The 12,370-nt window shown below is 38.8% G+C and overlaps 2 protein-coding genes across 3 annotated transcripts; one reads left to right on the plus strand and one right to left on the minus strand.

The window, feature by feature from the left end:
• Positions 1-181: 181 nt before the first annotated feature.
• On the minus strand, positions 182-1,919 carry LOC124349876 (zingipain-2-like). Its single transcript, XM_046800796.1, has 8 exons — positions 1,822-1,919; positions 1,638-1,737; positions 1,409-1,552; positions 1,211-1,303; positions 1,004-1,140; positions 650-943; positions 485-578; positions 182-396 (listed from the first exon to the last, which is right to left on the minus strand). Exons 2-8 carry the CDS (start codon positions 1,734-1,736, stop codon positions 283-285), a joined length of 975 nt encoding a protein of 324 aa, XP_046656752.1. The 5' UTR covers position 1,737; positions 1,822-1,919; the 3' UTR covers positions 182-282.
• A 138-nt stretch (positions 1,920-2,057) lies between these two features.
• On the plus strand, positions 2,058-12,124 carry LOC124350079 (cuticle protein 7-like). Of its 2 annotated transcripts, XM_046801091.1 has the most exons (4): positions 2,058-2,785; positions 2,871-2,999; positions 4,150-4,331; positions 5,943-6,115. In XM_046801091.1, the coding sequence occupies exons 1-4, from the start codon at positions 2,674-2,676 to the stop codon at positions 6,036-6,038; spliced, it is 519 nt and encodes a 172-aa protein (XP_046657047.1). In that variant the 5' UTR covers positions 2,058-2,673; the 3' UTR covers positions 6,039-6,115. The 2 variants fall into 2 exon arrangements, with proteins under 2 accessions (XP_046657047.1, XP_046657048.1); XM_046801092.1 differs by lacking the exons at positions 2,058-2,785; positions 2,871-2,999; positions 4,150-4,331; positions 5,943-6,115 and adding exons at positions 11,213-11,363; positions 11,443-11,562; positions 11,710-12,124.
• Positions 12,125-12,370: the final 246 nt, after the last annotated feature.

The raw sequence follows: 12,370 nt of genomic DNA on the forward strand, positions 1-12,370 counted from the left end.
AGTAAATAACGCATGAATTTATTTATATTGAATTTCCTCTGGCAAAAATTATTTGATAACCAATTTTAATTGTCTTTTCTGGTTAACTAACGATTTGAATATTCAAAGCATTCTGTGGGGGGGGGGAGGGTGTTGTTTTATATGCGAAATGAAGTAGACACAATTTTGCCGAACACTGATCTCAATGCAATACAATTGTATTATCTTTAACCGGATAAACACTAAACCCATAAAAACTAAACTACGGTCTACAAGATGACTCATTTTTTTAAATATTGTTCCTTAAACAATGTTGGTAGTGCGAGAATAGTCTTCAATCATGCACAAGTCAACGCCTCTGCGAACGAGAACGTATCCGGCAGCTCCCCATCCACTTCCCCACGAATTACGGACGACCTTGGTTTTCATTAATTTTGCAATGATAAGAATTGCATTAAATTAATAAAATTGTGTTTAGGAAGTAGGAGTTGATTGAGCTATTTACCCAATAATCGACCGAATTCAAAGTTCCATAGCCAACAACATTCATGGCGTGAGCATTATTTTCTACACAACTGGCGTCATTAAAAACTCCACTCCTAGATCAAAACACCGATGATACTAATCATTTTAACACTTATCTGAAAATTAAATTTATCGCAGATTTTACTTGTAATTAAAGAAGCTTGAGGGGAGCTGCATGTAAATGGAAAGGATCCTTCCGGTGGCCAGAACAGTCTTCATACCAGAAATGGTGCCAACCCATTCCACAGAAGAAGAGGAAGATACTTGAGCTCCAATCGCCGTGACCGAAGTATTGAAATGGCATGTTCCAACTACGGCTGTGTAAGGGTAGGAACTTTCGGTCATTTGTCCGCCGTTAGATGCCAAGTATTGCCAAGCTTCGTGTTCCCATCCACCCGAGCAACCGTTATCCCGGCTGCAGTCCACTAATTGCTGTTCACTATTTAGCGAATGCTCATTACTCCTGTCGCTTCGTCGAGATTGAAACTATTTCGTTTACCTCAGATCACGAGCAGATCCGCCGTACTTCTTACATTTGCCAAATTCAACGACTGCAGTGGCGGAATGAGCCCAGCAACTACCACATCCACCTTGGTTCCTTACCGGTGGCATGCACGAATTAGTACGGTAATCAACCTATAGCAACATGTTTTAAAATTTTGTAATATTTTGCCAATACTTTTACTGTGTTTTCTGCCTAACTTACAGTACTGGGCAGTACTCGGCTAGAAACCCCACGAATCCCATTAGGACGGACAGGTTTGAAAGCACCCATGTAACTTTGTTTCTCTTCGTCGGTCTTATAGATGAAAACGAAACCAAATATTGTTAAAATATTCCGGTCGTCATTTCAGGCAAACGACTGAATCACCCCGAGGAAGAAACAACTTAAATATTCTATTACCAAAACTGAGAAGGAATTGTGAGTCAATTGGTAAGTGGCGCCCTTTTTAGAGTTGTGCTTCTTAATCCTGGTGTGCGTTTCGTTGAAGATGGATTTGCGCAGTCCATATTCGGCTTTAGTTTGAACTCCCAACGGGTGATTAGCCTTATTTATTTGGATTGAACAGAACAATTTTAAAAAATTATTTCACAGTCTAACCAATAACTGAATTGTAATTTTCAGATTTTACCAGATATTCCTGCCAAGCGACTTCCAAATCATCGAAGGCCTGGAGTCCGGAAGCCAGTGCCATCATCACAAACACGACGACGAAGGTAAATTTACCCATTCTTTTCATACATAAAAATAAATAAAGTTTTATATTGATTTCTATTCTATGAAAAGTTTTAGCTAGCTACAAGTCTACAACTTACCTCAGGAAACCAATTTTCTTGTAGAGTCGAGTAGAGAGAGTGTGGCTGAATCACAGAGAGAAGGATGAAAAATGATCGTGAAATCTCGGACTTTTATACGGTTCTTATTATTGACTTTGTTCCTTAATGCACATCTGATCAATATTAGTAATGGGGCCTGGGCAAAGCGTCATTGTCGTTACTTTTTTATTGTCAAAATAGGTTAAATGCGTCCGGCACTCAGAACGGATCCAAGTGTCACACCATCTGCGGCCCAGTCGTTACTGTTTAAATAAATTTAATATTGGGTTGAGAAACTCATTTGCTCTGCCGTCATCCTAGGGAGTAAAGCAGGAACGTGAACAAATAATACGTATGTAGTAGCTTTCGGTTGCTTGGCCGCCGTTAGATTACAAATATTTCTAAGTTTCGTGTATCAAGCCTGAGCAGCCGTTAACTCGCCTGCAGCACATCTACACACCAATATCAACAACCAATTAATTATTACTTTGTTTAATAGTCGACAAATGTGATCTATATAGACATATTTGTAGCCTGATCGTTGCAGCCATTATTATCCATCGAATAATATCACCACCAACATTATTCAAAATTATTCCTTACGTAATAATGTAACGATTAGATTCACGCACTCGCAGCTTTTTAAAATCGTCAACATCTTTATTGTATTTCTGAATGAAATGAATAATGGTACAATTAAACACGGCTACATTACCATCTTCATTTTAACGTAATACTGAAATCAAACATTCTGAATAATGAATCAAGTTATTTTTCCCTCGTGTACAGATTATCCTGGTGTATCTAAAGAGTCTTGACTAAATTCTTTATCACACTGAAACATAGTTTGGGATGATCTTTTTCGGCCTTTTCCCAATCCTTCGTCGCCATCACTTCGCTGGAGAAATTACGGAAGAATTCGACCGCGTACTTCCTCAAATGAAACACCGGATGATTTTCTTCGGTAAATAAAAGCAATTCCAGGCAATTCTCTGCCGACATTCGGTGAATCAATTGAGCTCACATTCCATTCTAAACTGTTCCAACAGATATTTATCGGTGGCTGCAAGTATTCCGGCGGACATCTTCTTCATCGTTGACTCCGACAGACGACCAGTGTAGAGAAAGCGGAGGATTTCACCAAACACGACTGAATCAACGTCTTCAATTTCTACTTGGTGAGTTAAATTTTCTTTAGTTGGGTACTCATACATCGCGGCAAAATATTGACTTCTTGTGGCCAAAATGTTCTTGTAGGCCTTAAATTGACTAAATAGTACTACTACTAAATAGTAAAGTCGGAGAATGTCATGGTTTCAGAAAATTCTTCTTGTTGAACATTGAGTTGATCGCTGTTGTTGAATGGCTTCTTATGAAGATCTGGTTGTGTAGGCGACTTGCCTGACACTTCATAGGGTTCATACCTGTTTGGTATAAAATATTCAATTTCACAGTGGATGGTAAGTTGCACATTTACGAAACATTCAAATTCCACTAGAGATGTCTTCTCTATCTGAAACACATTACAAGGAAATGTTGTACCTTAAGCTAAGTATTGTTGTTGCGAGAAAATCTTTTCACCGTTTTCATTCAAAATTGCGATTTTCACTCGGACAGGACTACCTGATTGTGTTTGAGATCTTAGAGACAAATCGATTTTTATGCAGGGGTCCATATCGTAGAAGTGCAGAATCAACGTAAAAAATGCTTGACCCCCCCCCCCCTTTTTTTTTAGAGAAATTACGTGTCAAAGTTTTTTTTTTTTAAATCTGCCTCCCTTTTTTGGGGATTAGGAAAAAGAAAAAAATATGTAATCCTTTCCCTTGGATATGGGCTGGATATGATATCAACAACATTTAAGTTGTTCACCGCAATTTAAAAAACTATCATCGCTGTTTTACTGATTTACTGTGACAATCAAGTGAAAGGTTCCCTGGTAAGCTTTCTGATTAGTGCTTTTTCAAAGTTATCTAAGTAATCAAGACAAACAGAATAATAATACTTGGATACAAGTAGCTGGATTGAACAGTCTTGATATCATCAATGGTGTGGATCCACTCCGCTGGATTTGAGGAATAAAAGTGAGCTCCAATCGACATGGCCGAAGTATTGAAAAGGCATGTGTGCAAGGATAAGAATTCTCCTCAGCTTGGCCGTCGTTGGAAGCCAAGTTTTCCCAAGCTTCGTGTTCTCATCCGCCGGAACAGCCATTAGCCCAGCTACAATCCACTATCTGTTGTTCACTGGTTATTAATATAGAAGCTAGCTAATACATAGCTAGTTCAATTTGTGAACTAGTGAATTTAAACCTGTCTTTTTATTCTCTAGATATTTTCATCACCTTTCGGAGCCGACAACCCGACGTCAGTAAACTCTTCTTGGTTTTTCCCTTTTCATGTGTCCTGGTGTACATTCATGTGAAGGTGAGTGTATTCACGAGGACTTCCTTCCGCTTTTCCTACCTGACATTGCGACTTTCCAGTTACGTTCGACTTCCTCATCCATTTAAGGTAATTCAGACGACCATTTCATTGTAATTCGATTTCAAGCCATTTGGCAGTGATAACTGATTAGACGAATTAGTATGCTATCCTATTTAAACTCTGTAAAATACTCTTCTCACAATAATTGAATCGAAAGTAAAGGTCTAGACTCTTACACTACTTTACACTCTCGGTTAGATCTATGTTATTCTGCGATGTCGAAAAATAACAGGTAGACTTTCTGTTATTTTCATGTCAGGTCTCTGATTTAGGTAGTCAAAGTATTTCAATAAGGTGCGTTAAAGAACTAAGTTGAAAGGCATTGTATTTAGACTTACAGAAAATAGTAGTAAAATTAAGATAAAATTGATAAAAATGACTAACTTTAAAAATTAGATTCATACTGACTCAAATGGCTGAATGGATAAGGCGTCGGCGTTGTGGGATCTGGTCATCAGGGTGGCTGATACTGGTTGGAACTCACGGTGTCGGCTTCAGGGGGGTTGGCGGTTAAAAGCGGGTTAGAACTGCTACTTGGCAACCTTCGGCATAAGAAACTCGATCCGTTGCATGCAGATTGTTCCTCAACAGACCCAATCCGATAACGTTTTGTTCAATAATTCCTTTCGTTTTGAATAAAGACTTATTCAGCATACGTCTTCATCTTACAATCATGTCAGTGGTGGTTCAAAACTTGGCATGTGCAAAACTTTTTTCCAACGCAGATTTCTATTTTGCTATATAGATTCGATTTCTTTACTTTTTAAGCTAGTCGAAAAATCATGATTGTTTCGTAACGAAGAAATTCATTTTGGCACGAGAAAAGATAGTTGCTGAAGCTACACCAAGCTACACACTAGCCTTTCCAATTAATCACGTTCGTCATAATTTCAAGTTTAATTCATTTAGCGCATTTTTAGGCATTTTTTAAGTTCGTTGAATAATTTCGATTTTTTCAATGAAGGCTTAAGGAAAATAGTATGATTGAGATAAAGTTTTTAAAAAGACTAGCTTTAAAAATATGAATCCTTTGGGCGCCGATGGCTTATGGTTAAGACGTCGGCGTCTACGTTGTCGGATGTGGTCGCCAGGGTGGCAGATACTGGTTTGGAACTCACGGTCACGGCTTGGGAGAGGTTGGCTACTACTGTTAGTTTAGGATAGGGTGTTAGGTTAAGGTATAGGTTAGGGGTTATAGGTCCTCATCAAAGCCTGAACCGTTGCATGCAGACTATTCCTCAACAGACCCATCCGATAACGTTTTGTTAATATTTTCAATAATTTCATTTGTTTTGAATAAAAGACGCCAAACGTGAGATACATCTTCATCTTACAATCTTGTCAGTGGATCAAAACTTTGCACACTCAAAATGTTTTTTTCCAACGCAGATTTCTATTTTGCCGTATTTTGCTATTAAAATTCGATTACTTTTCTGTTTTAGGAGTCGAAAAAAAAACATAAATTTTTATTTTTTAAATTTAGACGATTAAGACTAAAAGAAAATAGTATAATTGGGATAAAATTGATTGAAATATTTATTAGATCAAAATTCCAATTTTACATGTTGTTAAAGCATACCTTACACATTTCATCAGACTTGGTCAAATATTTGTTTTGTTTGTTTGTCTCACAATCAGTGTTGGTACCACGTCGGGCACCCTTTCTACAACCAGAACGATGACCAGCAACACTTTGAAAAGTCTTTTATACGTCATCACATTCAAAATAACTAACTATAAATAACTATATTATACCGTCTAAACGAGTAGGCCTATAGCTGTGATTCGTTTGACAATGTATTCGAAAAATTCTTGACATTAATGTATTTTTTCTCATTTCAGATGGTTGCAAACAATTTCAAGAAAAAGTGCTGCTAAAGAAAAAATAACTACCTCCTTCCAGTCTTGTCAAGCCAGAAAACACAATTTAAAGGTAGGATGCATTTTTTATTTACTTTTCCATCGACCAGTGTTGCAGCAAAGTTCTAAATCGCTTAGGGTTTTCCGCTTTCTATCCTAATTAGTCCGCAGACTTAAACAACGTTTAATTTTCTCGTGGAAATGTGTCACAAATTCATGTATAACAAAACGATCGTGTATAACCGCCGAGGGGAAATGAATTTAAGAAAGCATGAGCTGGTTTTTCTTTAACTATTCATTTTTTTTTTTCCTGGTGGAATAAGGACAGTTTATTGTGAACTTTTCACATGAGAAAATGTCGCAATTGTGTTTTATTGATTGAAATTGATTTTGAATCAGTGACCTGTTGACTCGTGGGTATTTCCCTGGTGGGTATAGCGTACAGCTGCAGGCCCAGTCATATGCATGGGCTCGTGTTTGCATATCGGGTCCGATAACAAGGTGTTTTTCTGCCAGGAGATTCAAATGTTTTATGTTGACTGTGCAGCGCAAACTCAGCCTGAGAATTACTAGAATCATCCCAGAAATTTTTTGCTGGGCGGGATGAGCAGGCCACTGATATTGATCCTGTGCGAAATCTTTGTACCAGGAAAGCGGCGGGTTGTTCAATTGGTCGGGAACAGGTGCATCAAATGTAATGAAGCCGAATGTGTATAAGAATGAAGCTGAATGCAGCAGGGATCACCGGTGGATAGACAAACTTTTTCACGTGATACGCTGAAATAGCCGATTGGCAGGTCTGGTCCAAATTGTGATGGATTTAACTGTGACAGGATTTACGTTACCCGTCCAGTTTGGCTTTTTTCCGATTTTCCGTGACATCAATCTTCGTTCTATCCGCTCGATTTAAGTAAACTGAAAGTGGCAAATTGCCGTAACTGACAGATGGCGTAGAGAGTTGCCAGGATCCTATCATTACTGCTTATTATTATTACTGCTGAATTGACAGACACACTGGGCGGATGTACTCTGTACAAATTTTTGAATTTAATTAAGATGTTAAATTAAAGAAAATGAATTGTTGGTACGTGAATATTTGACGGCGCTTTTGAGCTTGATGAGAGCAAGGTCTCCTGCATCGGTGGATCGGTGCATGATTCCAGGCAGGATGGATGAAGGTTTCGCTATTGGAATACAATTTCCGGTTGTCTTCCGACTCTGCCGTGTGATCGTGAACCCCCAATGGACTGGTAATCGTAATTATTGTTGGCCTTATTCCGTGTTTAAAATTGAATAATTGAGTCTAGTGGTACTAGAGCAACGAAATCCTTCTATGTACACTACACTCTGAAGCAAAATAAACATTTGTTAACTTCCCACGAATATTCGCACAAGACGCAAATTGGTGTATCAGAAGCGAATGTTACTTGTTGAACAAAACAGTCATCCAACTGTTAACAAGTTGCACTAATGTGAGTTATTCTCCTTCCCTACACATAAGCCAAATCAGCCGTCATTGCATACCAAGTTAACTTGAAATTCAACTTACAAAAAAGTTTGACCTCATTTGAGTTTTTCTATTTCTGTCAAGAACAAAAACGTCTTTTCCTCTAAGCAATTTGCTGATGCCTGAAAGAAGCGTATACGTGATTTCCGCGAGGATTAAGTGTACTGCGCTTCCGGATGTATTTTAATTTCATTCTTTTCATTACAGCTCCAAACAAAACGTAAATAGGAAAAGTTGACTGAGCTAGTTTCGGAAATGTTTCATGAATGCCTTTTTGATCGCTCTCTGCATTTTCATTAATATATATAATGAATATAAGGGAAACTGCTAAAGTTTTTCAAAAACTTTTGCTCTTTCCATTGTGACTCCCACCCCTCGAAGGGTAAAGCGGGTTAAAGTGCTTCCCTCTTTTGTCTCTTCCGCACGAACGATCCGCCGATTCCTGCTTTAGTCAAAGATAAGCTTTTGTCTTCATCATTGCGTAACAGAGACTTACATATTGCATATTACTGATTAGTAATATGCAAAACTGTGGGTATTAATTACGACTCAGTCATGTGGAAAAAAGCGATCGCATCAGTGTGTACAACAGAATGAATGAGTAGACATCCAGCGAAAGGCAACTTGACAGTAGTCGTTCTAGTTGCATTAACAGCAAGTTTCAGAGAACTTTTCAAAAAAGGATAGGCTCAATCAATCCAGTTTGGACTATAAGCTGCTCAGTTAACAGTGTCTCAGCGTCATCTGTCTCTTCTAGTGTCAATCACATTTTTTTTTTCGTTTGCAGATGTTAAATTAAGAAAAACTTGTTGCTTTTCACTGAAAAAGTAAAATATCCCGCCGTAACTACAGCAGCCCCAGTGCTCCACCTTGCGTTAGCCATGGCAGTTACAATAGTGGGATCAAGCGGGAACGGCGTTATTCAGCTACTTTTATTACGCGATGCATTTACTATCGAAGAATTCGTTCCATCCATTTGGAATAGGAACAACTTGTTGCAAAAAAAATAATTTTTTTTTTTTTATTTAATGATTTACGTAAATACTTTTTTCTATGTTATTCGCCGGAATCAGAAATGTCCATCATCTTAAGTTGTATCGACAATCTTACCTGGAGTGCCATTTATTGAAAGAGTTGGACGGAAGCGCGATTGATGTTTGCAGAAAGTTTGAGGGTTGTTAAATTTTTCGCGATCGGACAAAAATCATGGCGTGTAAATGGTACAGAGAATGCCCAGGTTCTTTGTGCTTAACTGAACGATTTGATTGTTGATAAAATGAAGCCTGAGAAGCCAAAGAATTCTAATGTAAGTTGCCCTCGCTACTACTTTCAATGCCAGCCTGACTTGAAATGTCATTCACGCAAGCTCGTATGTGCTGGAGATGCAGCATGCAGAAAACTTTCCGTTAAAAATCTGCGAAAGACTAAAACGTAACGAAACATCCACGTCATACACCCAAGCTAGTGAGACTTTGCGCCAGCTGCCTTCCAACTCTACTATGACCAAATTAATAACTGGACTTAATTTACAAGTTCGAAGAGACAATTCCAATTGCTCCAATGCAATTCCCTCCTTCTAAGCATCGTCTATTCGGCTACCTTCTCAAGTCGGTCATGTTGTTGCTGAAGATTTATTTTCACAAATTGAAGAGACCTTACAGGCTGTACTGGATGGACCAGTTCACGTTCTCAGTCGTCTCTTTACTAGAAAAGGCCACAATATTGGTAAGTCACAAAACTATTAGATACTTATATAAAACAAATTATTTTTTAAGTTAATTTAATTTGTCAATTGTAGACTTCGCCACCATATTCAGCATGGATAAGACTCCTGTTCCTATAAACCCGGTATGGGACAGTTTTACCAATAAGACACGATTTGTGGAAGATATCCACATCCAAAATGGAAATCGATTGTAACAATTCTTTATTTATATGAAATAATTGTTTTTGTTTTTATACTTTCATTACTTTTTTTTTACTCCAGGGTGCTTTGGAAAATTTTCCGCCCTCAAGCTTATAGCCACAACCACTACTTTCAATGTTACGCCAAACCAGTTAATGGTTCCTGTTATCTTTTGACCCGGTTTGATCACTCAGTGATTAATGATACTTTGAGGTGGACTGTGTGTAGTATATAACTGTTGAATTGGTCGATCAAAGAAGTCAGTTATTGATCTGATTTTAACCACCTAACAGCTCTCGGACACAGTCAACATGAAGGTAAAGTGGAGGCAAGACAAACAATACGACTTTTTGATCAATTACAATTTCTTTTGCTGGATTAGTTCTTGATTCTTGTCAGCCTCATTGCTGTCGTTGCCGCCAAATCCGCTTATCCAACTAAGGATTAGTCATCTCCCGCTTATGAAAAGCCTGCTGAATCCTACGTATATATTTGATTAAATGCTAATAACCACAAACAACAATTTTTATATTGTTGTATGGTCCAAAAATCTTAACTTTTATTTCAGAAACCTCAACCATATAGTTTCGAATGGGCGGTTAAGGATGAATCCTACAACGACTACTCTCATACTCAGAGTAGCGATGGGAAAGTGATCACAGGATCGTACCGCATGGAACTCCCAGACGGCCGTGCTCAAATCGTCAACTACAAGGCTGACAGCAACGGATACACCGCCGACGTCACGTACGAAGGAGAGGCCCAATACCCGCCTGTCACTTACTCCGCCTCAGCTTACTCTGCTTCGGTCTATAATGCTCCAACTTACCCCGCATTCAGCAAAATCCCAGTAAGCGAAATTCCAACATACAAGTCCCCAACCTACAAAATCCCATCTAGATATTAAGCATAATTTCACGTTACGCATGTAATTCATCTGTGTGAATGGTAATTGATTTTCGCTTGTACACGAAAATTCGATTTAATTAGCAGGAACTCATTTATGTCTGTCAACCCCCCACAATTAGTAACTTTCACCGTAAAATCATGCTGATAAATCCGGATAAATCAAATGATAAATATTCGAACTTTGTTTCTATTCCGAGTAAATGTGGCTCAAGTCATTTAAAAAAAAGAAAGACACAAAGCGTTGCTAAATTTCTCTATTTGGACTTTATCGCTATTCCCGACTTGATTTTCTAACGGACATTCCCGACCAAGAAAGGAAAAGTTGTCGGAATGGTTCTCTCGCCGGGTAGAGCAAGAAAATTTCTCTCTCTAAAAAAGCAGTGTCCGAATTTTTCCGGCACTGAAAGTCATGTGAAAATCATTGATTTTTCAGGAGGGGCGTTTTCACCCGGTTAATCAGAAGGTTTAGCAAATATAATATATCGGTAGTAGGTTGGGCGCATTTTTTTCCAAATTACAACATCGTAATGTAGTAATACTGTTGAGTTAAAGTTCAAAGAAATCTAGGCTAAAATGTGGGCATGAGTCGCCCATTCAACTATCATCCAGAAGGTGACGGGCATTTCGGGTTAGGCGAAAGAGACTCATCCAATTTCGAATGTATTTCGCGCCCGACTCGTGCTCGCCAGAGGAAATCTACGTTCACTTGCTATTTTTATCATCTTTCGCCCGCCCACTCCTGCAGATTTTGCACGAGTGTTCTTTCACGTATCACAGCCCATGATGTGAGATTGGTATATAAAGGATGGAAACGGTCCACTTTAGATATCAGTTATCCAGCTGAATTCAATCGTACAACAACTCCAGCAACATGCAGGTAAGAAGTTATAAGAAGTGCCTGTTCAGTCATAAGGAATCAACAGTAACCGAAAGATTATTTGGTTATTTATCTACAGTTCCTCATCGTCGCCGCTCTCGTCGCTGTTGCCGCCGCCAATTCCGCATACCCGACTCCAGCTCCAGCTTACCCAGCAGCTCCAGCTTATCCCGCCCCTGGATACAAGACTGAATCATACGTAAAAGTCTACCTTAGAAAAACTAATAGCCGGCTAATAGCCAATATTATTTTAGAAGTTACGAGCACTCGCTATTCACAGAGATAAGCGTGATTTGGTTCAAATGATTATCCTAACAAATGTCGTGTTGTCTTCTTTTCCATTTAGCCCCCACAGCCATACAGCTTTGACTGGGAAGTCAACGATGCCCCATCTTACAACAACTACGGCCACTCTGAGAAGAGCGACGGAAAAGTGACCACCGGATCTTACCGTGTTTTGCTTCCCGATGGCCGCACCCAGATCGTCACCTACAAGACTGACAGCTACGGATACGTTGCTGACGTCAAGTACGAGGGTGTAGCCAAGTACCCCGAGTACAAACCCAGCACATATGCTGCCCCAGCTTACAAAGCTCCCGCATACCCAGCAGCAGCTCCCGCTTACCCCGCACCTGCCTACAAGGCTCCCGCCAAGTACTAGAAAATGAATGTTTACATGAATTTTTATTGTTCAAGAATAATCCTATAAATGAACTATTGTCGTGATTTGAATCAAGAGAAATATATTATGTAAAAAGAAATATTTGTCAACATAATTATTTGTCTGTATTAGTATAAGTTATTGCTAATTGCATTTAAGAACGCAATAAAACGAAGTGGCATTCGCCCTAATCTATGCTGCAGGCCTACAAAGTCATTTCAATTCGTACCTATCATAAAAAGAATGTTTAACTAACGTAACAAAAGAACCCTTTGACATGAAGCTACAGTTTCTGCATTTCATGCCTTTGATTTCCGAAGTTGTTGTTCCTTCCTATCAATTTGAG

Source organism: Daphnia pulicaria, chromosome 7, assembly GCF_021234035.1.
Source record: "Daphnia pulicaria isolate SC F1-1A chromosome 7, SC_F0-13Bv2, whole genome shotgun sequence".
NCBI lineage: Eukaryota > Metazoa > Arthropoda > Branchiopoda > Diplostraca > Daphniidae > Daphnia > Daphnia pulicaria.

Bases quoted from the DNA above. Each gene is read 5' to 3' on its own strand.
- LOC124349876 (XM_046800796.1), bottom strand. From the start codon at position 1,736: ATGGGTAAATTTACCTTCGTCGTCGTGTTTGTGATGATGGCACTGGCT. The intron at 944-1,003 runs GTAAACGAAATA...TTCGCTAAATAG, and splicing joins GGATCTGCTCGTGATCTGAG to TGAACAGCAATTAGTGGACT. The intron at 579-649 runs GTAAAATCTGCG...GTTTTGATCTAG, and splicing joins TCAAGCTTCTTTAATTACAA to GAGTGGAGTTTTTAATGACG.
- LOC124350079 (XM_046801091.1), top strand. From the start codon at position 2,674: ATGATCTTTTTCGGCCTTTTCCCAATCCTTCGTCGCCATCACTTCGCT. The intron at 3,000-4,149 runs GTGAGTTAAATT...TTTATTCTCTAG, and splicing joins ACGTCTTCAATTTCTACTTG to ATATTTTCATCACCTTTCGG. The intron at 4,332-5,942 runs GTAATTCAGACG...TCTCACAATCAG, and splicing joins GACTTCCTCATCCATTTAAG to TGTTGGTACCACGTCGGGCA.